Below are 27,069 nucleotides of genomic sequence, written 5' to 3'. Positions count from 1 at the left end.
TCTTGCATCTTGCATTTCACTTTCTACTTCACTTTTTACATCTTTTATCTATTATATATATTTTTATTTAGATGTGTTTATGTCTAAATAAATGTTACTTTCTATAAATATTAGAGAAAGGGAGTAAATAAGAAGTAAATAATGAGTAAATATATATTGTTTCTTTTTATTGCTTTTCTTATGTGTGTTGTATTTATTGTGTTTTTATGTTTCCATGTTCATTGTATGCACCAATAACCAGAGCAGATTCCTTGTAGGTGTAAACCTACTTGGCTATAAATACTTTCTGATTCTGATTCAGATTCTGAAATGCATATATTTCCTGTATTTATTGATTTTGTATTACATCTGTATCTATGATTCTATTTTTTTATTCTTTAAAATGATAAATCACTCAGGCTCTGGTGTATATGTGTAGATTCAAGCTGGAGAATCCAACGACCTGATTCCAGCTGACCTGCTGGTGTAATTATGATCAAATGTAAAAACGATCCCTGAACTCAGCTTCATTACCAGTCCATCCATTACCTGCACACTTCACCTCTGAGGGAGCTGGAGCCAATCCCAGCTGACTACTGGGCGGGAGGCGTGGTTCCCCTCAGGGCTCACTGGTTTGTGAAAAAGACACTGGAGTTAATGGTCTCAGACATTAGACGCAGTTTATCCGGCTGACAGGTTGTTTCTGAGGATCTGCAGGAACTCAGCGTCGGTGTGATGACAGAGCTCTTACTGGACCTCAGCTGGGAGCCATATTGGCAGCTGGGAGCCGATCGATGCAGAGAGCAGAGCCAGAGGAACAGAGGCCATCTGTAATTGTTGGCAAGGAGCGCTCGGAGGAATCGACAGAGACGTCAGACTGAGGCCAAGCAGCCGGGATGCATCTGTGCTGGATCTCTCACTGAGTCCTCTCTGAATGTCAACCAGACCTGAGTGTGACCCCGGCACCGACTCCCACACGCTTCACTTCATTAATTTAAACTCTGCAGTGAAGTCGTGAAGCTTCTCCGGCTCCAAAACTCTGAGGACAGGGTGGAAATGGATTCAAGTTTCAAATATGTACAGGAGACTTCACTGGAGATCTGAAAGGGAACAGGACGGACTAAATCCTCCTCCGTGAGCTTCTTCCTCTTTTTCAAGATGATTCAGATCTTAGTGCAAAGGGAAGGGTTCAATGTCCCGGTGGCAGCTGGAGGATCAAAGCTCTGAGTGGACGTCATCGTCTTAGAAAGTGGACTAAAGACACTAAATAACTATCAAAAATGCTAACAACAAACTATCTATACACAAAACGATCGGTACTATTTACGACTTATACAAAGTGAACTATGAGGGGCAATGTGGAGAGAGGAAGATCATCACACGACAACAAGTAGAGCAGAGACACAAGACTCTGTGTGTGCACACAAAGACAGAAACGCTGCTAAACACCAGTGACCTCAACAACCCTGAGTCCATTTATAACTCCATTAACCCTGGTCTCATACACACACACACACACACACACACACACACACACACACACACACACAGACACACACACACACAGTCTTGTAATTGTAAATCGCTTGCTGCTGTTTGTGTGTTTTTATGATCAGAGAACAGCAGTAAATCTTTAGCGGCCTTCAGTCTACAGCCAAGCATTACACTCAGTGCACCTTTAATGGGCTGTTAATGCTGCTGCTGTGTGTGTGTGTGTGTGTGTGTGTGTGTGTGTGTGTGTGTGTGTGTGTGTGTGTGTGTTGTTCCCTGAGATGAACTTGAAACAAATGACAGTGTAACGACAGCAGGTGAAAACCGTCCGTATGAAATCCAGACTTCCTCCAGATTGTTGGAAGTGAACTCACAGAGCGATGGATGTTTATTATTATCGAGCCTGAATCTTCATGTGTGAGTTTTAAAGATTAACATCGTCGGGAGGAACCAATGAGCTGCGAGCTCAGAGCCACAGACAGGAAGTGCTGACGCCAACGTGTTGGTTTGAAATATAAGAAGAAGAAGAATTCTGTATCTATACTTTAAATAAGTTTGATTGACAAGTATTCTCACTTTGTCAGTCTGCGTCAAAATAAATGTAGAAGAAGAAAACACACACACACACACACACACACACACACACACACGCACACGTACACAGTTCATGTTCCCCTTACTGACATAACCTCCACCATACACACATACATTTGCATTGCCTGCAAACACAAACATAACATAAATCATAATAGAAATAGCCCCCCGACACACACACACACACACACACACACACACACACAAACACACTTACATGTACAACGGCGCAGAGTATTCAAGGTTTATATTTAACTCATTCAGACAAAAAATAATACTTTATTGATTTATCATGTTCACTGACCTGATAATAATCCCTGTAACACAAACAAACACACATATACACACATCTACACACACACCTACACACACACACACACTCACACACATGCACAAACATGCACACAGAGCAGATTCAATACTAATCTAATGCTGATTCAGCTCAATCTCAAAGAGGAATCCTCGGTGGTAACTTCAGCTCATTGTTCCTGTTCACTGAACCCTGACGCACAACACAACACAAACATGAACAACACCTGTGATCAGTCGTCTGTACGGAGCAGAGCCGACACGTCTGCTGGAACACGATGAAGAATCTATCACACGGCGTTTCAGTCTCATTAAATCAACATTAAACATGGACACGTCTTCTGAAAGCTACGACACGATGGAGCAGCAGCAACAGAACTCGACTTTGTGACCCTGCACTGCCCCCTAGTGGATGTAGAAGTAGGTGGGCAATGATGCTAACATCGATAATCTTTTCCCCGTGGCTGCGATGAGACTGTTGACCACGATGACATCACAGAGAGAGTTTCCTGTTCCACCTGCAGAGGTCGAGTTTCTCTGTAAAACGCTGTGTGACTGCAGAGAGGTGGTTAAAGTCGGTGTCCACAGCTGTTAATGGTGAATTATGGATGTCAGCATCAGAGGGCGTGTAGCTGGTTAGCGTCAGGAGACGGAGGGAGGACAAAGTTTATACACCTTCACCCCCCCCTCTCCTCTCCTCTGCTCCTCTCTCCATTCATTTCCATTATTTCCTCCATCTCGTGCCCTCTCTGTTCTCTCCAGCATCTTTCCTCCCATCTCTTGTTTCTCCCCCCCCCTCTACACAACCCTTTCTCTGGGGTCATTATCTGCCGATGCTGGAGCCAAGTCTCCGTCCTGCAGCAGGACGAGGAGAGGTGGAGGGAGGAGGACAACACGTTGAGTGGAAGCTTGACAACAAGCCAGAGGGATGGAGGAAGAGGAGGAGGAGGAGGAGGAGGAGGAGAGAGGAGGTTGAGTGAGGACAGATGAGAGGAAAGAGGAGAAGGAGAGAGGAGCAGAGGGAGAAGGTCAGGAGGTAAAGAGGACAGAGGTGGAGGTGCAGTAAATCTAAATTCTTCATGCAAGAAATAAGTCGAAGCAAAGAGTCGTCTGAGAAGTTAGACATTAGGGACGAGGCGGCAACTTCATGAGTAGTTTACAAAATATTACACTGACATATACATTTCTTAACACATAGGAGAGTATCCATCTTGTCCCGGTTTGTGTCTTGTGGCCCCTGAGAGAAGCTCAGAGACCTGAGGCCCCCAGACGAGTCCCTTCACTTAGAATGTCCCTCCTCTGCCAGGACACGTGGGTGTGTCCTCGATGCTTCTTCATCCCCAAAGAGTCCATAAGAAAATGCTTTTCCTCATCCCATCAGCACAGACTGATCCTAAACCTGCTGACAGGGCCTCTGAGCAAGGCACCTGACCCGCCAGATCAACACCCCTCAGAGCTGGAGTCAACCGTCGTGATAAATGAGGGTTTTAAAAAAGGGGGGAAACTCTCAGGAGGCTCGGGTCAGCCCGTTTATTCTGAGACGCTCTCAGTACGTTAAATATTTCATGGTGAGGATTATGTCATCCTGCGCCGAGCCACGATACCGAGAAGACGACAGGACGGAGGAAAACAGAGAAGAGAATCAAAGACCCAGAGCCACTGAGACAACGAAGACAACGGAGACAACAGAGACAACGGAGACAACGGAGACAAAGAGGCAGAGACACAAGTCTGACTTTAAAAGAACACAAAAGTGTCTGAAAGCATAAAAAACCACAAGGGCAAACAGAAAGAGAGACGGTCGTCTGCTGCGCCCTGATTGGTGCAGATAGGAATCCATTAGTGCCAGGTCAGCCAATCGAAACGCAGGCATGCACTGATCCTTATCTCCCACCTGTAATAGGCCAGCGAGCCAATCAGAATCTGATAGAGGGGACAGACAGCCAATGGTAATTAGTTTAGAGGAAAACAGGAAGGACAATTAAACAGCCGGGCGATTCCTCCGATCGCAGAGAAGAAGAAACAGAGTCGCTGAGTCGAGACTTCTTCTTCTTCACTTTTATTTATTTAAAAAACTCCAGCGAGGTCAAGATCTCCTGCTCTAACACAACACAACAACACAACAACACAACCAGCCGTCACACAGAGACACGCACTCAGTTAAACAGTCTCAGGTGAAGTAGAACCTCAAACTGACCGTGAACTCATCACAGACTTTACTTGAGTAAAAGTATCAATCCAGGCATGTAAAAGTACTTCATTACAATTTTTTGAAATGTATGAAAAAGTACTGCTTAATTTTGTACGTAAGAAAAAGTACAGCAGCACAATGCAGTTAAAGTATTTAAGTAAAAGTACTGGTTGGATCTCACAGATATTTGTGTATATATAAACATCAACCATATAAATGTAGTCATACACAGGTAAATATAGTTTTTGTATATATTTAATATACAGTTATATGTATAGCTGAACAGTTTTATTCATACCTTAATATTCTGTTTTAGTTAATTTACAGTTTATGAAGCTATCAACAATGTTAGACTATATAAGCTGTGTAAAGTTTTATATATAAATATAATTATATGTCTTATACGGTGTCTCGTGTGTTAATATTGTAAAGTCTCTACCTCACTGTGTACAAGTACCTTGAGATAATGTGATTTGACACTATACAAAAAAACTGATTTAACTTGAGTGTGAACAAAGACGTGAGACGGATCTGAAGACGACATGAAGACATAAAGAACCGTTTTATTATTTCTCTGTGTGTCTTTATCAAATCGAACTGGATGTAAAAATATTGTTGTCATGAATCAGTGTGTGTGGAAGGAGGAAGAGGAGAAATGTGATCTTCCTCCTCGGCCTCAGACGGTTTGAATCGTTCTTCTCAAGGACGACGTATCGACCGCTCGACTCCGATCTTCAGCTCACTTGGTTTCTCCTCTTTGAAAACTTCTATTCTGGGTCAGAGCCGGCTGCTAAAAGCCTCCCTCCTCCTCCTCCTCCTCTTCCTCCTCCTCCTCCTCCTCCTCCTCCTCTCACCTCCTCCTTCTCCTGAACCCTCTCTCGCCCGTGACATCTTTTCCTCCCCTCCTTTCTTTCTTTCTCCTCCTCCAGCGTAATCCACGGCCATGTTTAATTGATGGAGGGATGATGAAAGTTGCAGGAGGAGGGATGGTTGTTCCATGTTTTCTCCTCCGCTGGTGAAGGAGATCCGACTGAAATCTGTCTCGTTTCTCCTCCACGTACTTCATCCCTTTTTTTTTGATTTTTCTTTCGTCCTCCTCCTCCCTATCTCATCGTTCTCTCCATCTCATTTGGTGAAAGGACAGTTCAGGGCAAACATCCTGAAGGTCACACGTCACTCGTTAAAAACAGAGAGCTGTCACATGATGAGCTGAACTGATTGACTTCTTGTTTTTGTGCAGGTGTTCTTATGAATAAATTACATTTGTATTCAACATTTAGTTTTTCACATAAACTGTAAATAAAGATGGACGACCTGACTGCCCCCAAAGTGTCTGTGTCGCCCCCTGGTGGCTGGCTGCAGTGTAGGTCGTAAACCCCGCCTTCTCCATGTTAACAGATGGAGCCAAACTACAAATAAAAGATAAACGTTATATAAATGTTTGTTGAAGACGGTTCCTGTCGTTTCAGGTCGTTCTCATCTCACTGATGTTTGTTCAAGGTTCATGTTTCTGATCAGTTTGGTTTTAACCAGTTAGTTGAAGATAAAGATGATTGACAGCTGACACAGACTCAAGAAGGGGTCGAGCGTGTAAAACAAACTCCGATCGAACTTGGAATTGATTGAAAGGAGAAGAAGTGAATGTGCAGCACGGGGCGAATGAGTTTAAGAGGAATAAAGGAAAATAGAAATAAAATGAAAGTCAGAGTCACACTGAGTCTATTTCCAGCTTCAGAGCCGATCAGTTGTTATTTAAAGCTGCAGACAAACAGAGTCTTTCAGGATCAAACTCTCAGGACTGAACGATGAAGGCTGTGACGTCACGATAAAAAAAAAAATCCTCAGCTCATAAATGCATCATTGAAATCGTGGTTTGATCTAATTACAGGAAATTTACTGGAAGTAAAGGTCATCATCAGTGCGACTGTAGTTTCTCTGAGTGTTTCACCGATAAGCAGAAGCTTGACCGGGAATCGCTGACACGGCTGCTGAGGCCAGAGGAGTCTGGTCCATTAAAGGACGTCTCTCACACCTTGTTTGGTTCAGACCTTTAGACTTTTAGTCTGAACTTAAATATCAGGTGTGAACGGTTCCTTAGACATGATCCAGACCAACGGACCAACATTTAGTCCGACCAAAAGAGGAGGTCTGGGTCTGGATCAAACTGAACCATGCTTCCGTTATAAATGCTGACACCAGTTTGTCTGTTATTTGTGTGTCTGCTTCTTGGCACCTTTGTGTAAAGACAATTTGTCGTCACCAATCTGCATTTTCTCTGGTTCCTCGGTGTCTGACTCCTCATCCGGATGCTCGACCGGTGATCGTATCGGTAAAAGGACGAAACAGGAGAAAGGGATGAGGAGACACTTTCTATTGTGCTCTGGAGTTTTGAACCTTCAGCCACGTCACCTTCTTCAGTGTGAACTCTGGTGACCTTCATGTGTCGCCGCTCTGCACACTGCTGACCCACACCGGCTACAGACAAACAGCATTAACACATACGCTGATGACACCGCACTAATCGTGATGACGAGTCAGCGCACGAAACAGGAGGTAAGTGTGGATCAAACACAACAACTGGGTGTGAATAAAACATGAGGGATGGTAATGGACTTGAGGAAGTTTGTCACCACAAACCTCCAACACCCACACAGCCTGGTGCACGTCAGCAAACCAGCCGCCAAAATCCACTGTTCGATCCCGTGTTCTCAGCGTTCACGTGACTCTGGACACTCGCTGGATTAAAAATGAGTCTAACAACAGTGTACAAAACTGTGTCCTGTTCCAGACTCGTCCCTGTGACACAGCAGAATCCTGCAGGTTTGATTCCTCTGAGTCACACAGAGAATCAAACCTGGAATATAAATATAAACCCAGAATCAATGGGACATGTGAGCACAGAGATACGCGGCGCTAATATTAGACTCCAAAAGCTCTGAATATAAAATTCTGAGGCAGACCGTTCCCAAAATAACACACACACACACACACAAACACACACACACACACACAAACACACACACACACACACACACACACACACACATCACGCTCAAAATGTTTGTACTGGGTCAGACTGGTCCACCTGTTCATGAAACATAAAATGGAGCATGAAAAACCTAATGAGCTCTCCAGCTGACTCAACTAGAATCAAATAAATATCTTGAAATTAATAATGAAGACCATTTCTTTCTTGCTCTTGTCCTTGAATGTGTTCGTCAGTTGGTGAATGGAAATCTAGAAAAGCGCCAAATGAACACAAACCATTTACTATGTTCATGAGCTGTGGAAAGCCAGTGAGAGCCCGAGCTTATGAATACAACCGGCCGAAGGGAGTAGATCTCCGGTGAGTGAGCTCAGCTTCAGATACAATATGTGAGGAGGTGAACCGCTGCTCCTTCAGCGAGAGGAGACGCAGGGGTAGACCCACAACTCTCAGGAGAGACCACACATCCCATCAGGCCCAGGAAGAGCTGGAAGCCTGGGACATCTGGGGTACCCTCCTACTATGATGGATGGAGGGGGGGATGGATTTCAGCACGATGAGTTTGCTCCATGCAAAAACATCTACACACCTCATAAGCAGCTTCTTTCTCTCACACAAAGTAAACACACTCAACTGTGTCCGTTCGATTGTTAAAATGTATTTTGGACTTAAAATAATGAAAGAAAGATATAAAGAATCATCTATAGATAATATAAAAATATAAAATGAGACACATGAAGGACGATGGGGTTTCTGCAGCTTCTCATCCTTTTCCCTCTCAGCTATTTTCTATTTTCTCCTCCTCCTCTTTGTCTTCTCTCCTCCTCGTTTCTATTTCTGGCCACAAGGAGTTAAACCCCATATTAATGTTTAAAACGTCCCACCCCACAGACACACACACACTGCTGACAAGCCAGTAATGTCTCTCTGGTTTGTCATGTGTATGAAGCATGTTCTACTGGTTTCCAACATAGACCTCCACTTCCTCCCATCATCCAAAAGTAAAGCCGAAATATCAGTAGTGATGGTGGAGTGTCACCTTGTTATCAAGGTCCCGCCCATTCACACTCTTGACCAATCATGAGTCAGTCTCAGCTGTCAATCAAGATGTGTCTTGATTAATAATAATAATAATGTATTGACTTCACTTTTGGGAGCCGTCATTTTGTCAATTTGAATCTACAGTTTTATGCGTCAGACAGGAAGCAGTCAAAAGGGGTGTGGCCACTAGATGGCGCTGTGACTTGAACGTAAAACAAGTTTTAACTCATAAGATCCGTTGTACGTGATTATATATAAAATAATAGCTATAGAATAAAGCCTTCACGCTGAAAGTTGTGTGAACAGAAACTTAGTGAATCCGATTTTAACGATGTTAAAACATCTCACCCTCGGGCAGCTCGTCCATCTCTCTCTCTCTCTCTCTCTCTCTCTCTCTCTCTCTCTCTCTCTCTCTCTCTCTCTCTCACTCTCTCTCGCTGTGTTCTCTCTATTTCTACGCCTCGTTCTTCCCATTTTCAGCCCTCTTGTTTTTTCTCCTGTATTTACGTCTCCCACGCTCTCTCCATTATAACCCCCCCCCCCCCCACCACCACCACCCCCCCTCCCTTTGTTATTAACTCGTCTCAGTTTGTTGCTGCGAGGAGCTCACGTTGTTTCACTGCGTCTCTAATGTGATTTATTTGTTCATTCTGCATAATCCACATATCTGTGTTTATTTTTACCACACACACACACACACAGACACGCGCACACAGACACACACACACACACACACACACACACACATACACAAACACACACACACACACAGACACACACACAAAGACACACGCTCTGTGTTTAAATATCACATGATGTGTTTTAAATGTTTCAGAAAGTCTCACGTGAAGAAGACAAGAGGTGGAACAGAAGAAGGAGAGTAAAGAAAGGAGGGAGAGGATGGAGGGAGGGAGAGGAGATGGACTGAGAGAAAGGGAGATCATGGGGGAGTAAAAAGAAGGGAGGATAGTTAGAGACAAAGGGAAGGATGAAAGAAGAGAAGAGAAAAGAGGATTAAATGAAACCTAATAAAGGCAAAAAGAAAGACAGGAGAGGATGTAGGTGGGGGGAGGAGGGGCAAGAAGAAAAGAAGGTAATACAACTAGAAGATGGGAAAGAGGAGAGGAACGAAAGATAGAAAGTGAAGGTCTGCAAGAGAGGACAAGAAGGAACGAACTGAGAAACGAATGAGTGGAAAGAGGAAAGTGACGTACGAGTCAAGAGAGGGTGAGGAGAGAAAACAACTGGGGTGAGGAAAGAGGTGATGAGGGAGGAGAAAAGAGGGAGGTGAGAAGAGAACAAAAGGAGAAATGATGGTCAGGACGAGGACAGATAGGATTTGGAGGATGAGGAGAGTGTGAGAAGGACTGTATGGAGGAGGAGAAGATGAAGAAAGTAGGGAAGGAGGAGATGAACGAGGAGGAGGGAGAGAGATAGAGCAGGAGGAAAAAATTGACCAGGGGGAGGAGAAGTAGGAGGAGGAAGATGTTGCACTCAGACATTGAGAGAAAAATAATTGATGAGAGAAGTTCACTCCTCCTTCTCTCTCCCTCTTTTTTATCTGCTTTCTGTTCATCTGGGGCTCGCTCGTCCACAGCAGCTGCATCAATTAGGGTCAGTAGAGAGAGAGAGAGAGAGAGAGAGAGAGAGAGAGAGAGAGAGAGAGAGAGAGAGGGATAGAAAGAGGGAGGGTCAGAAGAAAACCAGGAGATGAAGGAGAAGAGAATCTGCCGCCATGTTTCCTCTTTTCCGCGGCAGGAAGCTCGAGTGACGTGTGAGTCATGTGACTTCAACACAGCATCAATGATTCACTGTGTTGAACTTAAGAAAGTTCAGTCTCCAGTAGATCACAGGCGGAGGAGCACAACGTGACTCCATCACTTCATGTTGAGGTGAAGTAAATGAGTCTTTATCAGAGATGTCATGAATCTGAGATAATGAGGTTGTCAGACAGTGGAAATCACCTGAATCCGAAAATATGTTACGTGTTTAAATCTGATAGAAGTAAAATGAAATGTTCATAAAAGTAAAAACACCTTTTCACAATGAAGTCTGGAAACTGAACCCGGGTCCAACCACATTACAATAAGAAGAAGTCACACATATTTCACAGGTTTAAATCCCAGGAGGCGAGAGTTTCATCAGCAGCTGTGTTCTTTAATCCTGGAGAGAGAGACACACACTCACACACACACACTCACACAAACACACACACACACACACACACACTATCTCTGTGGCATGTGTTACAATCCATCTGTCCCAAAATCTGACACGTGAACTTTAATGTAATTATAATGTCCAAAAACCACACGTGTAGCAACGGTTACAGCTCCAATCAGCAGGTATATTGGTGTGTGTTCTTGTGTGTGTGCGTGTAGTTTGTGTGTCTGTGTGTGTGTGTGTGTGTCGGGGGCTTTGTGTCTGAAACAAGGATTTCCTAATCACACAACAACAAGATAAATTACTTTGTTGGCATGTTGAAGGACACTGAATGGTGTGTGTGTGTGTGTGTGTGTGTGTGTGTGTGTGTGTGTGTGTGTGTGTGTGTGTGTGTGTGTGTGTGTGCTAGTGTGTGTGTGTGTCTCAGAGGTAAAAGTACAGAATCAAATCCTTAATTACATTTTGCAATAAGTTCCTGGTAGTGCTTGTTTGAAGGGCATCAGAGTCTGTGTTTGTGTCGGTGTGTGTGTGTGTGTGTGTGAGTTGGTGTATGTGTGGGAGAGTTCAGATTTTGTCACCGTCATGCTGCTGAGTTTGAAGATGTGCTGCCTTGCTTCTGGGCAAAAGGAGGCAGAGTCAGGACAGACTTGATGGAATGAGAGGAAGTGGACGAAGACGAGTTGAGAAAGATTCACAGAGTTTCATCACTTCAGTAAATCCTGATTCCTGATCAGGAGATTCTTCAGTTTACACACGATCAGTCAAGAGTCCGAACCTGAACAAGTAACTTCAGAAAAACATCTGATGACTGATGATTCCACTGAAGAGCCTGATGAGTGTTAAAGCTTCTTTCACTCTCTGGATTCAGGTTGGACTCTTTACTTTAATGTCTGAATTATCATAATCAGTGCAACGTGATAATTAAACAGCTGCGTTGTGACCTGAGCTGTTTTAAATGTCACAGTCCTACATTATACGAGAGTGACCTGTTACACAACACACCCACACAGCATGTGATTGGACTCACACTCCCATCATGCCTCGGGAGAGGAAGGAACTCAGTGACCGACCTTTCGATTTAAGGTATTTTTGTGTCGGTAAAGTTCACGTCCGAGTGAGACGGAGCCAGTAAAGTTCGGCGGGGGGGGGGGGGGGGTCTTAAAGAGACAGGAGCTGAAGGGTTTCAGACAGAGGCTGAACAGAGGATCTGCAGCAGTCTGAGGAAAACCATGTGTTGTCTGAAGATTAGAGCATGTGAACCAGTAATATCACTATTTAACATGATTCACCTGAATATAAAACAATATATTTCCTTTAATAATTAAAAGAACTTTTCCTATTTATTGAATTTAAAGGTTCATTCAAATTTTTCTATTTTCTTGTCACGTATTCTCGTCACATAATCCACAGTTATCAAAGAGTATCAGGTCTTATTGGTCTTCGTACAATATAACTCAGTCATTTATACGTACTTAGGAATATACAGAAATGACCCTGATGGATCGCTTGTAGATCTGTTTGACAAAGCTCCCACAGAGCTCTCCAGCAGAGCCGATCACAGAGTCATTACCCGGCGCTGCCAGGACCCGATCGACCGCTCAGCATTGATGGTTTTTACACTGTGGTCCTAAGAAGCTCCGTCCGGCCGCTGATTTCTGCCATCATGAGTCTGTGGTGGAGTTCTCTCCATTACAGCCGAGGAGGAGGAGGAGAGGATGAAGGGACACCTCAGGGTCCACATTAACAGAGACAGAGGGAGATTGATTCATTGATTTTCTAATGAACTGTCAATTAAGTTTTAAATTCACGCTCTCCATTCAATCATCTCCATCTCCTCAGCTGATTGGTCGGCGTGTGTCCAGGGGAGCATTTCCTAAATGATCTTCCTCACGGTGACAGGAGAAACATCACTGATACGTCACCGACTTCCTGCTTCGCCTGTGTCACTCTCACTACAGCCACTAGAGGTCATCGTTTCTTGAACGCAAACTTGTCGTCTTGAGGTTTCTGTCGAGAAGAAGAACGTGATGCCTCAGATGTTTGTTATTCAGAATCATCTGTGAGGACTTCGATAGAAACTGGAAATGTTTTCAACCACGTTTACATCATAAGCAGGTGTACGCAGGTTTTTAAATGTGGGTAAACTCATGATTTTCCATTATCTGTGTTGCCTCTCCACTTGTTAGAGTCATGTTCAACATCGTGATTGGCTGGAAACTGTTCTCTCTCACTTACTAACACGTTCACCCTCGTTTCCATCGCTGCCGAACCAGAACCAGAGCCGATAAAAACCTGAATCTGCTGCAGAGTCAATTGGGCCGATGAGTGAATGATGATTGTTTACATTCCCATCGCGGACAAAGCAGTGGAAAACTTTAGACGACTCATCTGTTGACCTCCAGGACCCGGAGGACGACCACAGCTGCCATTTTGTGTCCCGGTCGGCGAGAGGTGGGAGTTTTGGAAATGGAGGAACAGCGTGAAAACAATCTGTCTTTAATTTCATTTTTTGATTTGTTTTTTCTCTCGCTCCTCTCCCTCCCTCCCTCGCTCCGTCTCTATTAAAACACCAGCAGCGTGTCCGTGCGTTGAGATGCTTCATAATTCCACCCAGGCTGTTTTATCAGGCCGTCGGCTGCGCCCGCTCTCAGACTCATATATATCCTGTTCCTCAGAGGAAGCGGCTGCTTCCCCTCGTGTTCTTATAAATAATGTTGATGCTAAAGTGCTCTGCAGCAGCCAGAGGACACGGACCAGACACTAAAGCTGCTCCTATATACTCCTGTGTGTTTCACATAAACCACATAAAAGACCAAAGACTCACGTTTGAATTAATGATTCATAAATAAAATGTTCTTCTAATTGTTTAAATATGTCCAACAGAGGGGTCAGAGGTCAGAGTCTGTTCAAACTCGCTGTGGAAAGAAAACAACAGAAAAAGTGTTGATGCAGATTTTCTGTCTGAGGACTCACGTCCCTGCATCTGAGCACAACCTCTGTTTTCCCAGCATGCTTCACTGCACACATGGTGATCGGTGTTTTCATTGACAAGGATGACGTGCACTAATCTACTTGTGAAATGAGTCGCCACAGAACCGCACCATTTCCTCCAGCTGGTTGAAACCACAGATTATAAAACTGTTTAACATGACGGCTGCTAAAAGTGAAGGTCATAAACCTCCTCCATGTTAGTAGACCTGGACCAAACTAAAACTCAACTTCACAGTCTGAGGTTAAAAACAACAGAGAGCTATATTGTGAACGTTAACTGATAAATCCAACTTTACTGCTTCCGAGAGGAGCCGCTCGTTTCTTCACGCTCGGCTGCTTCTTCATCCCGACTCTGCTGCTCGGAGTCGTAACTTTAGCTCGGAGTGTTGGTATTTTACACCGGAGGAGGGAAATCCACCACGGGCTTCGGGTTTGGACCATGTTTTAGATCTGTATCTGTTTAATGTTTTATGTCTGTAATTATTCATTTGAAACTGCACCACAGACTCTTTATTATGTGTCTTATTCCTATCTGTGATTTCCAGGCGTCCATTATGAGAAAGTCCACGTGAGATAATTTGAGCTCCTCAATGAACAAATGAAAGATTTCTCCTGTGAAATGAAGCATTAATTGTCCAGTTGAAAGGTTTGGTCGTTATCGGACCACCTGAAGGAAAGAAGGGAATTATCTGGAGGTCGGACGCAGACTCTGAATCAGCTGCAGAACAGATTGTGTTTCCACTCACATATATTGCTTCTGGAGCTGCTGCAATAGGTTTATGATTCCACTTCCAGTTTATTTGCACAGTGATAAAACAAAGGAGCAAAGCAATAAAAGTAGGAGTGATGAAAAACATTGATAACAAAATGAACAAAGAGAAACAAATGAGCAGATCGGGGCAGAGTGGGGGGGAGGAGGAGGAGGAGGAGGAGGACGAGGAGGAGGAGGAGAGGAGGAAGAGGAGGAGGAGGAGAGGAAAGAAAGCAGATGGGAAACAGGTTTTACTCTAAATCTTATTTGGTGAATCTTTGACACTATTAACATCATTTAAAACTTCATATAAAAAATAAAACTCTTCGTTAAAACAAGACGGAAATGTTCAAATTCAACACCAGGTTTGTGACGGATCACGTTTTTAATACCAGGGTCAAACAAGAAGCATATTAAAACACATGCATTGAAATGGGTTCTGGTAATCAGATTACAATCAGAGTTCCACTACGTGAAAGGTAATTTATAAATGCACCACAGACAACTTAACCACCTCCGGGATCTCTGCGTAAACTAGATACATTTTTGTAGATATAATCTGAATAAGAAAAGCTTTTCTGAAGCTCATCTGATTCTGTCCTCATCCAGATGTTGAAGGTGAGGCACCTGAAGATGTTTGGTAACTGAAGATAAAACCTGAAGACGATGGTTGGTTGAAATAAACCGAGTTCAGTGTGTATTTCAAATGCAACAACACAAACACAAGTGAGTTGTTTTAATCACAACGCAGGAGACGGACTGAGGGAATCAAACTGTGAGTGGTTATTTGATTTTCAGATTTGTCTTGAACGCTTCCTGGATGCATTAACACTCAGCTTCTCTCAGATCTGCCACAGATACACGAAGTGACTCAGTGTAAATGGAGTCGAGACGAGAGCTTAAACAATCTCCTCGCCCGTTAAAGGACGTGGGGTTTGGTGAGTGCATCAGGCCGAGGAGAGGAGACACTGCAGGGAACTCTGAGAGGTCGAGGTCGAGGAATTCAACGACCTCTGGGTGTTTGTCAGCGGCAGGTTCAGGACAGAAGACGACAACAGACTCGATCTGATTGGTCAGTGAGGAAGGGGGCGTGGATCTGGAGGATGGACGTCTGCATCCTGCTCCTCTAAGTTCACCAGAGAGCAACAGGAAGTCACTTGTGCCTTTGATCATCAGACTTTATAACGTCTCCCTCAAAAGTGTCAATACACCGGCTCTGGAAAAACTCGTATAACGCACATTTGTACATACTTCTAATTCATGGTTCTACCTATTATAATTCTTGATCTGTATCTGAATATTAACAAAGGTTTTGTGTGCGTTTGTTAAAATGAATGTTTCTGTTGTTATCATCTAGAACGAGGTGAAGATCCCCCCCCCCCCCCCCAGGGAGAGACACTTACAATCTATACAAGACAAACATGAAAGACGTAAAAGTTTTTCTTCCTTATCTGATTCTCCACATCTGGATCTGTGTGATCAGCACAAATCCGATAGAACTAAATCAATTCTCTCCTGGAACAGAAACGTTTGTGGAATCATTTACTGACAATTTCTGAAAATCTGATCAGAGACCAGGGACAGATCGAAGGCGCCGGGACGACAAACCTGGGACAGGAAATGAAACGTTCCTTTATTTGGTGATTTAAAGCTGCTGGTTCTGTTGTGACAGTCGGAGTGGAGGAGGAGGAGGAGGAGGAGGAGGAGGAGGAGGAGGAGGGGAGGTGAGGACACAGAGGGACACTCCCTAGAAGGAAACAGAGAGTAACTGAGAGCAGGGAGAGGTGAGAAGGGGGAGGAAGGGGGAGGATGGGGGGGGAGGTAAAAGCCTGGCCTGTGTTGTGCTGTCTGAAGAATCCATTTAGAGGTCTGCCTCTCCCCACTGATAACTAATGGACCGAGAGGAGACTTTCACAATAAAAGACCTGACAGAGGTTTCCTTCATTAACTTATCATTGTTATCATCGTTAATTAATTTAATAAATAACATTAGACGCAATCAAATCAAGACCAAAAACTGGAAAACCTGAACCTGGAACAGGTCGTGATGAAGTGTCCATGTTCCTGCTCCTGCTCTGTCCTGAGAGACTCAGTCTGTCTCAGTGTGAAGTGGACGTGAAGCGTCCCCGGTCCGTGACACCGGCTGTTTTCAGTCTGAACTCTGGTTAATCTAATAATTATCTGTACGTGAGGACGCAAATGTCCGAGTCAGTTGCTGTGGACATTCTCCAGCGTCTCTCCTGCAGCCCCCAGTCAAACCTCCAGATAATGTCCACGTGAGAACACAGCAAGGACATCACCCCGTTATAGACTCGACCTAAACCTGATCTGATGCAGCGTTCGGTCGTTTCCCTCCTTCTGTTGGTCCCAAAGTTCAGACTCTCAATTTTCCAGTGCAAGTGGCTAAAGGGCAGCTTGTCCATTAAACCAACCCGACCTGCAGAGGACATGAAACTAGCTCTGACTCAACCCTGGACCCTCGTAATGAGTCGCTGGTTCTTGAAACCAGCAGCGGTCTATAAGAGAGCTGAACACAGAATGACACTAATTCTGTTGATTGACACGTCTGGTTCCAGCTAGTTATCCAGCACCACACACAGGGCGCTGCGACCTGGTTATTCTGGTTCGGCTCGGAATAGATAAAGGCAGCATAATGAGGGGTCTTCTCAACGGCAGCAGCATCACCGTGTTAAACACTTCACCCCCGCACTGCGGACATAATGAACCCTGCACAGCTTAAAGAACACGATCCTCCTCCAGATAAACTTTACAGCTTCTGTCAGAGGCTTCACTCCCACAGTCGGATGTGCCGGTCACATGGTCGCGACTCAGAAAGGTGGAAGACCTTTTCCTTCATCCAGTGAAATCAGTTCAACGACCTTTAAACTGTTTCCCTGCTCGAGTCGCTTCCATTCATTCACACCTTCACGTTTCCTCCTGTCTCTTCATTCACAGACAGGTAGGAGTCATATAGAGTGTGTGTGTGTGTGTGTGTGTGTGTGTGTGTGTGTGTGTGTGTGTGTGTCTGTGTGTGTGTTTAATAGCAGTATGGTGGGTTGGTCAGTGCTTATGGCAGATTCCTGACTCACTCTCTATTTCTGATGTTTCCAAAGGCTCTTTGAGCAGCAGATAATAGATCAGTGCTGCAGGGTGAAGACGCCATCAACCTCACACACACACACACTCTCACTCACACAAACACACTCACACAAACACACACACACACACTCTCACACACACTCAACCATCCACACGGCAGCAGCGAGTGAGTGGGCGGCAGCAGGGTGAAGATACACCACCGTACTCGAGAAGCAACGCGTGGGAGGCAAACCAACACGCACACACACAGAAGCACACACAGACACACACAAACACACACGCACATAAACACACACTTGATTTTTCGCACTTCATCTCTTTTCATGGGCGGAGACCAGGCAGTCAATTTCTCCCCCGTAACCAACAGTAATGACACGGCCGCGTCCCGACAGGAAACAGAAGGACAACACACAAACACACTAAACACGCTAACGCCAGTACAGTCATCAGGAGACAAAAATAAATCATCAGAGAGGGTCAGCGAACACACAACGTCAAAACCGATGCTAACTCACCCCAGCGTGGTCATGGTGACGATGGTGTACCAGAAGGAGGCCGGGATGGAGGTGAAGGTGGAGCCCTTGGTTCCCTTCTCGGCGTAGAACATGACGGTGGCGAAGATGATGATGGCCATGGTGAGGGAGAAGAGCAGGAAGCCGAGCTCGGAGGCGCAGCTCTTCAGCGTGTAGCCCAAAATCCTCAAACCCTGCGAGTGGCGGGAAAACTTGAAGATCCGGAAGACGCGGAAGACCCTGAGGGTGACGAAGGCGCCGCTCACGTCCTCGTTCTCGGGCATCACCAGGCCGATGTAGTAGGGCATGATGGCCACCACGTCGATCACCGACATCACGGAACGCATGAACTTGCAGCGGCTGGGCGCGGCGAACAGACGCATCAGGTACTCGAAGGTGAAGATGAGCACGCAGGCCGTGTCCATGCAGAAGAAGGCCAGCCCGAACTTCTCCCCGCAGGGAAGGTCGTTGACGCTGCCCTTCGGAGGCCGGCAGGGGACCGTCTCCACCACGTTGGCGATGACGGAGACGGCGATGAAGAAGCCGGTGACGTAGTAGAAGACCAGCGCCATGGTGGAGGTGTGGGGGTTCTCGAAGGCTCGCCACAGACGCTCCCTGGAGGTGCTGTCTGGAGGGAGGGGGGCGTCCATCCCCTCGTTGGCCTCCGTGTCCTCGGCCAGACGCTCCTGGTTCTCCTTTTTCCTGTCTCTGTATTCCTTCACAGCGAGAGGGAGGGGGGGGGGGGGGAGATGAGATTAGCATCGAGACTAACGTCAACTGTTTTACATTATGTCTTTAGTTTTGTAAAAGGTGGAAAAACATGACCTCACTTTATATCTGTGTTTGGAGCAGATTAGATTTGAGGAATCGTTTTTAGCCCTGAGTGTTTTTCCAGTAGAAGACCAAAGCCATGTTGCTATAGGTCCTCTGATGTTTACACTGCAGTTTGTGGGGGGACATTTTAGTTTTATAGCCCATATTCACAAATCTCAGAGTTTAACCAGTTGCGACATCTTCTGTTTTTAACCCTCGACAAGACGGTAAGTGTGAATTTGTGCAGTTTAGTCACAGTATTAAAATAAAATGCTAATTGTTGCCAAGATGCTAAATGCTCCTTTGTGTCGATCCAACTGATACAGATGTTTTAAGCTAGCTGGCTCTGCTAACAGATGATTTACGACAGCTTTCCACTCATGCTCTGAACTATATGACGTTTGAATGTCTACATTAGCTTCTTCTATGTCAGCTGACATTTAATGTGCCCTTGGGCCGAATTAGCTGCTTTGTTAGCACGTTAGCTGCTTTGTTAGCACGTTAGCTGCTTTTCCTGTCGCTCAATTACAATAAAAGAACCTGAACTGGTTAATGAGACGGTTCTCACTTCACGTAGCCAATCCAAAAAGATCGAGTTTGCACCTTTCATTTTTTTCTGCTAACTTCATAAGAGAAGGTGAATTTCAGTCGACAGCATTTCTCACCTCAGAGTAATAAACTGCAGAAATGTCCCAGAACGGAGTTAAATGTTTTCCCTTGTTAGCAGAATCGTCTCATTAGCAGCAGAGTGACAAGAGCAATAAACACTTTATATATCCTTAAATAAGTAATTAGCCCACGGTTCATTAAGGATGACTGCTCGCTGCTAACACGCTGTGGACGGGAGTCGACTCAGGCTTCAGCCGGAAAAACAGGTCGTCCTCATATAGTTTTGGATTCAAATCCAATTTGTCAAATCAGCAGACAAACATCCAGATCTGTAACATTACAGGAGGAATAATGGGAAACTGTGTGGGAGGTGTTGACTGAGTTAAAAAAAGAAATCCAGAAATTAGAATCTCATTTGATGAAAGCAGCCAACAAACCTGATGAAGATATAAAGGACGACAAGTCATTCATTCAGGTTGTTTAATATAAATGAGGATACAAAGATGATGAAGCCTCCTCACACAAGGTTAGATTGAAAAATATCAAATATAAAGAGCTCTGCAGGTGGTTTGCTGTTCGGGGAGCGAGGACGGAACAAATGACTTGTTTATGACTCTTTAATGGAATCACTTACTTTAAGATGGAGTTCGAAGCCAAATTCAGGAGCAATAAAGAAACAAATCAGTTTGTAGTTGAGCTGCAGAGTTTCAGGAGGATCCTCAGCGCTGCGTTAATGAGATGGAGTTTAACGGCGGGTTTGGGAGCAGCGCTGGTTAGTAATCCCCCTCAGATCCATTAATATTCTTACACTAACACAACAAGTCATTTGGCTGATGATGCTTTTCTCACGAGAGATTTTATGAGTTCTGCAGACGCATAAACTGCAAGCATTATGAAAAGATCTGAGGTCAAAGGTCACATGACCCACATGAGCACAGGCAAACGATGCAGACATTTTTAAATCTGCATAAAAAGACTGAAGGATCCGAGCAAGAGAGGATCGTACGAGTGGAAGCTGCTGCATCTAATCCACCGACTTCCAGAGCAGCTGAACAACATGTGTCCACAGCTGCGTCACATCAATATGCATCTGAATCTACCTCTAATGCCCAAGTTCCACAAACTGTTTAACTGGGGTCATGAACAGAAACAGTCTAATTAAACCATTCAGAACAAAAACAGCAGGACAAGAAGTCACCTGCACGAACTGAGGCTCCTCAGAGAGAAGAGTTAAGTCGTCAAATCTTCAGAAAGAAAGAAATCGAAAGCTGCTGCTCTGCTTCTCATCTTCTCAACCCCAGACGGTGAGAGAATCATCGAGAACATGTTGCAGAAATGTTGGAGGAACTAGAGGAATTTAAAATTCAGTGTGTGGGACACGGACGCTGCTGGAGGAAGCTGAACCACGACCTTCTGGTTAGTGGACGACCTGCTCTATTTCCTGAGCAGCCAAATCTACAGACAGTCTGTCAGTTCTGTTGTTTGCTGGAGGGTTGAGATCTGAATCCATCTCTGATATTCAGACATATTTCAGAGTGAAATCTTCACATCGTCAGGGTCGACTGGAAAATATGTTCAGCACCAACACCAGGAAATCACACGTTAACTGATCCTGACGCCTCATAAGTCCACACTCCACAGCTACTGCATTTCTATTGGCCTAATAAAACACAGTTCACCTAAATAAGGTTTTATGATTGTTAGTCAGAATGAGTCAAACACAACTAAATCCATATTTTAACGAGAACATGAATAGAAGTGCGTTGCAGGCCGACCCCGAGAAGGTCAGTCGATAACTGACAAACATGTTGTGATGCTCACTTCAGGACAAACGATTCTTCAAGGTCACTAAAAGCTCAACCATTTTAACATCATCAGTGACGGTCAATCAGCTCCACTGTCCATCAGGGTCATCTCTGAGTGCAGGCTTACCTCCATGCAGCAGTCTCCGATGATCTCCGGCACGATGCCGTAGAAGGCCAGCTCCTCGTCGAAGGCCTGGATGCACTCGTGTCTCGGGTAGTGGAGCTTCCCGGTGCGGTAGAAGTTCAGAATGTGTCGGAACATCTCAGGGTCCCTGTCGAAGAAGAACTCCTGCGTGTCTTCGTTGTAGAAAAACTCTTTCTCCGAGGAGCCCAGCAGCGTGTCGGGATAACGGTCCAGAGTGTTCTTCCATGTCTGAGAGACAGACGAGAACCAGAGGAGACATTTTTCACTTGAAACACACAGAGACAAGTTCAGAGTCTGAGCTGAATTTAAATCAACGAGCAAACAGCAGCAGCACAGATATAGAACAGAAACATATTAAACTGATGTTTTCTCTCCTGAGAGTCTGAAGCTTCATGTGTTTGTTCCATACTTTCATTAGTTTTGGTTTCACATTGTAATTTAGGGACTTAAGAATAATGTCTGACAAACGTAAGTCCAGTGGGCGGAGTCTAACTATACCTTTCACACCTGATGTTCAGGTTCAGACTGAAGTGAAATGTCTGAAGGTCTGGTCCTAAGTTTTCACAGTTCGTTTTTTTTTGGCGCCCGATTGAGAGGCGATATTTATTCTTAAAAAATGGTCAAACCTTTACTTGTCAGCTATTATTTTAAAAAAGAACCTGATTTACTGACAGAAATATCAGACGTTCTCATTTACTCACACAAACAATATTAAAAACACAAATGTTCCATTAGAAAGTTGTGAGATGTGTAGACGCGTCATGATGCTAACGGCCTCTTCGTTAATTTAATTTGAAAAAAACATTAGTTTGTCGTCTCCACTTCCTCTCAAATCCAAACATGAAGCTCAAACATCTTGGATCCGAACGCTGCCATCTCCTGGTGGAGCCATGTACTAATCTTTAAACCATATTCGTGAGCATGCTCAGTAGAAGGCCACACCCACCTGGAACCTGACCCCGCTGACGTTCACGTACAGGATCTCATCGGACCTTGACGACTTGTCCACCGGCGGTTTGGGCATCGTCTTCTTGGCTAGCGGCAGCCATCCCACCGCCGCCGCCCGCGCAAAGGGCAGCCACGTCGCCACGCCGGCTGCCATCTTGCATCAGAGCGTTCGACCTGTTAGAGAGTTGCGTCCTCGGCGGAAGGGGCGGGGCTAACAAAACTAGCGCCTGTAGGGGCCTCGACTAAAAACTTCCCTCACTTCTTCTCCTGCGCTGATGTCCTCGAGCGGTCGGGGCGGCGAGAGAGGAGGTGGTCGGACATGTTGGGGGGGAGGGGCCAGTAGGGGGGAGGAGGGGCAGAGGGAGGGGTCAGACGGCAGTTAGGTGTCAAGCCATGAAGAGAAGGCCGTGTAGCAGCGGGAAAGCCAACGCATCCGATTGGCTCGTGGCCCGTGATTTACTTTGACGAACTTTTGGCGTCTTTCTGTTCGGTCTGACTTCCTGTCGCTTCCTGGAAAACTAAGAATGAAATATTCCTTTTCTTAAATATACCGATCTGAAACTCTTCAGCTGTCGTCGGGCGTTTTCCTCTAAATACATTCAAACTCAAAACTAACAAAGAACCTCGGAACGGGAGAATTTCTGTAAAATAATCGGAGCGTTTTCTTTATTGCTGCTGAGGAGATGAATCCTGGGAGGGAAGCGTTGAGGCGTTTGTGTCGGGCCTCCACCTCCCTACTTCCTCTCTCGCTCTCCTCCGCTCAGTGTCTGACTGGAGCTCGCTCTCCCTCTGAAGACAGATTTGTTGCAGCGCCGCAGCCTTTCAAATTCTTATTAAATTGTGATGATGGTCCCTTAAAGTTGCAAGATAGACAGAATGGCCTGCGTTGCCTCCCTCCCTCTAAGTGTTTCTCTGCTGTGGCGATTATGGATCTGCAGCCTCACTCTTCCTCTCTTTCTCTTTCTGCTTTTGCTTGCTGTTTTTTCTCCTCTAATTTTTCCTTTATCTCTCTCCCCGTGTTTTACCGTCTCTCTCTCGCTCTCGCTCGCGGCTGCCGGGCATTAGTGGCGGCGGAGACACGCCGGGTTTGTTTTGAAGAGCGAGGAGGCGGCGTCAGGTCTTTACTCCATGTCCATGTATGGCCGCCCTGTCAGAAAACACACAAACACAAAAGAGACGGAGAGTGAGAGACAAACCAGTGGGATGAGAGGAGAAGAGAGGGAGGAATGACACAGAATAAACAGAGGGGAAATGTGGACGGAGGAAGAGTGGAGTAAAAAGAGGAAAGACAACAGAAGGAAGAGGAGTAGGAATCCCTGGAGGAAGGAGGGATGTTGAAAGGGAGGAAAACAGAAGGTAAATAATGAAGGGGAGAAGGGAGGATGGGACAGAGAGAGGTGGAGAAGATGATTGAAAAGGAAGGACGAAAAGAGGAAGAGGAAGAGAAAAAAGAAAGTAAATGTGAGGAAATATGAGCGGACAGAGAAGGAGAAGAGAGAGAGAGAGAGAGAGAGAAATTTAGAAGTGATGAGTAGGAGCAGATAAAAAGAATGAAAAAGAAAATATCACAGTTATTATTTACAACAACCTTTTGTGTGATTGTGTGTGCGTGTGTGTGTATATGTGTTTGTGTATGTGTGTGTGTGTGTGTGTGTGTGTGTGTGTGTATGTTTGTGTGTGTGTGTGTGTGTGTGTGTGTGCGTGTGTTTGTATACGTGTTTGTGTGTGTGTCTTTGTGTGTGTGTGAGATGTTGTCTTTGATTTGTTAGAATGAGACGTTTAGTGTCTGAACTTTGTCGCATCAAGTTCAAGCTTCCTTTCGAGTTCGACCAATTCAAATATATTAATGTTTTTTTTCATCTCTTTATTAAAGACTCAAAACCCTGCACGCTCACACTCTAATACATCCTGCTTGCACTCAGAGGATTTGTTGCTTGAGCTCAGATTTCCTGAATCTGGTCAAAGCAGATTAACGTGACGCTAAATGTGAATCGTCTGAATTATTTGTAAAGGTCTAAATTGTTATTCTAGTATTTACTCAAACCAAACCAAAAGTCAACTAAAGCAGAAACGTCCTCTGCACCAACACGAGTCAAATCATCGAAAGAGAGAGCGCACACACACGCACACACACACACACACACACACACACACCCTCCTCTACCTGTCCTGCCTCAGTAAAATCTCCAGTGGGTGTGTTAATGAATTATGAATGAAACTTTCAGCCTGACTGGTTTAGTTCAGCTGCTCTGCCTCAGTTACCACTAAGCACATACAATCCAACACACACACACACACACACACACACATGTATGAACACACACACACACACACACTCATTCTGCAGCTTTAGTGTTTTTCATAATTTCAGCAGGGATAGCTATACGTTACGATGCAGCAGAAACACACACACACACTCACAGACACACAAACACACACACACACTGTACAGTTCAATCAAGCTGCAATGTTTCATTTTATTTCTGCAGTTTTCTGAGAACGTGTCAGTGAATCAGCAGCTGAGTCATCAGAATAAAGCTCATTCTTTTTGTGTCATGTGATCTGATGTTGGATCAAATCATTGGACGGGGCTTTTCAGTGTTGAGGATTTACACCTCGTGAGGAGACGGTGAAATCTACAGATCTGGGTTTTGGTGCCGATGCAGAAACGGATATTAGGGATTAAGACATATTTAATAAATGACTCGTTTTTGTTTGTTTATAAATTTCTGTCACAAATAACTTGTTTTAACAAAAGAAAGTGGTCATGTGGTCTCGACCTGGTTGAACATCGATCCAGTGGCTGGAAAGTGACGCCAATGTCTCAGTACCTGAAACCTGTCTTCTGTGTACTGACCAGCAGGGGGCGACTCCTCTGGTAGTTTCTATAGAAAGTGACTCTACTTCTCACTTTATAACGTCAGTAAACATCAAGGAGTTTATGTCTCAGTCTCTAGTTTCAAGTCTTATTCAAACAGCTGATGTTTATTTAGTGAATTATGATAATTTAGAGTCAAACAGACCATAAAGCACCGGATGTGTTGGGGGGTGAATACCACAGTGTGATTGACAGCTGGTACCGTCCAATGGGTGCAGATAGAACATGTAGGTGAGTGTTAAATCAAGTTCCACCTCAAAAACAAGATGGCGCTGAACAAAATGTCAAACTTGAGGCTTCCAGACGTCAGCTGACAAACCAGCTGACGTCATCGTGGGTCGTTACAGAGACAATAACGGATATTTAAGTTATTGAAGGAACTCGATCATTTGTGATATTAAACTTAGTGAAAAGCTTCTCCTGCTTTTTCTCCTGGTTGAACCCAGGAAATAAATGACACCACCGCCTTTTGACTGCGTCAGTATTTGATCTATTTTTAAAGAGGTTTGGGAATCGAACCTCTGCAACAACTCTTCAATGCAAACAGCCGCAGAGCCTTTAAATAATGAATAACGACTCCAACTCATCGGGGATTGTTCGGTCCGACTCTGAGACTGGTTGGCGTCCCGGTGTCCACTCCCCCCTCCGTCCGTCTGTCCGTCCTCTCCGTGGGAATCCCTGCTGACATCATGTGTTTCTGAACAGACTTCTTGATGCTGATCAGCGTTTCACTCGCAACCGGCGGCTTCTGTGGCTTCGACCCGGGAAGCTTCCGGTAATGGGACGGCTGCAGGTTTTATGGTTATTACTGCGAGAGACAGGCTTGGACCTGAGTCAGTGGATTTGCTGCCTGACGGCGACAGGACGTCCTCACGAGACGGAGGAGCTCTTCAGATGGAGCAGGTTCCAATAATGACTTTACAGATAAGATGATCTCAATCTGAAACATAATATTCACTAAACTTGCTTTTAGGGTCAGAGTTAGGTTAAGATCGGCGTTGTGCGTTTAACTGTGATGGTTAAGTTGAGGTTCAGGGGCGTTGCGGATATTTGTGTCCTCACTAGATTCAAACTCCGCTGCTCCGGACAGTTGAAGCTAAAAGATCTCGATCACCGCCTGGTGGCCAACTGCAGTATAGGTCATGAATGGTCATTAGAGTTGACGTAACATAAAGTTTTTCGAAGATGGATTCTGTAATTTCAGGTCTTCTCACACTTATGTTCGAGTGTTCATGTCTGTGACTCTGTCTCTGTGATTGGTCGACAGGAGCTCGTCACTGTGCAGACTCGTTTGTGTCTGAGATAATTAGGCGTCACTCCTGGACAGTGGGAGGAAGAGGAGACGTGTCGTCCATCTTTATTCACACTCTGTGGAACTTTGTGAAGAAGTTGGGATCAAACCATAAAATGATAGAGCACATGTATGAAGCTTGGAGGAGGTTGGGAGGAAATGAAATATGAGTCGGACACTAGCGAAGGAGAAGTGAGAGATGGTTCAATCTGAAGCTGATGATCCTGTGAGGCTCAGTCAGACGTGTTCAGCTTCTCACTGATCTGGGATCAGAGAGCTCTGCCTCCTCAGTTTCAATAACTCATCACAGTCACGTTTTCTGCCTCATCGATCACAGACACGTTGTCCTGGTACTGATCAGACTTTGATTTCACTATCGTTAGATCAGCTGATCAGGTTCCATTTGTTATTAATCACCTCTGGCCAATCAGCAGCAGCGTATAAACCCAGTCCTATTAAAGTGGCAGCGACAC

At 44.9% G+C, this 27,069-nt stretch overlaps 1 protein-coding gene across 1 annotated transcript in view; it reads right to left on the bottom strand.

The window, feature by feature from the left end:
* kcnd1 (potassium voltage-gated channel, Shal-related subfamily, member 1) overlaps positions 1-22,581 on the bottom strand; it is a 28,567-nt gene extending 5,986 nt beyond the window's left edge. The window contains exons 1-3 of the mRNA XM_053424874.1: positions 22,426-22,581; positions 21,462-21,707; positions 18,111-18,823 (exon numbers count right to left, since the gene is read on the bottom strand). Of these exons, the coding sequence (XP_053280849.1) occupies positions 18,111-18,823; positions 21,462-21,707; positions 22,426-22,581 (1,115 nt within the window). The remainder of the gene's footprint in view (positions 1-18,110; positions 18,824-21,461; positions 21,708-22,425) is intronic.
* Positions 22,582-27,069: the final 4,488 nt, after the last annotated feature.

The sequence above is a fragment of the Pleuronectes platessa genome, chromosome 6 (assembly GCF_947347685.1).
Source record: "Pleuronectes platessa chromosome 6, fPlePla1.1, whole genome shotgun sequence".
In the NCBI taxonomy this organism is placed as follows: Eukaryota; Metazoa; Chordata; class Actinopteri; order Pleuronectiformes; family Pleuronectidae; genus Pleuronectes; species Pleuronectes platessa.
The sequence above is the reverse complement of the archived record's forward strand: the minus strand, read 5'-3'. Positions and strand labels throughout refer to the sequence as shown.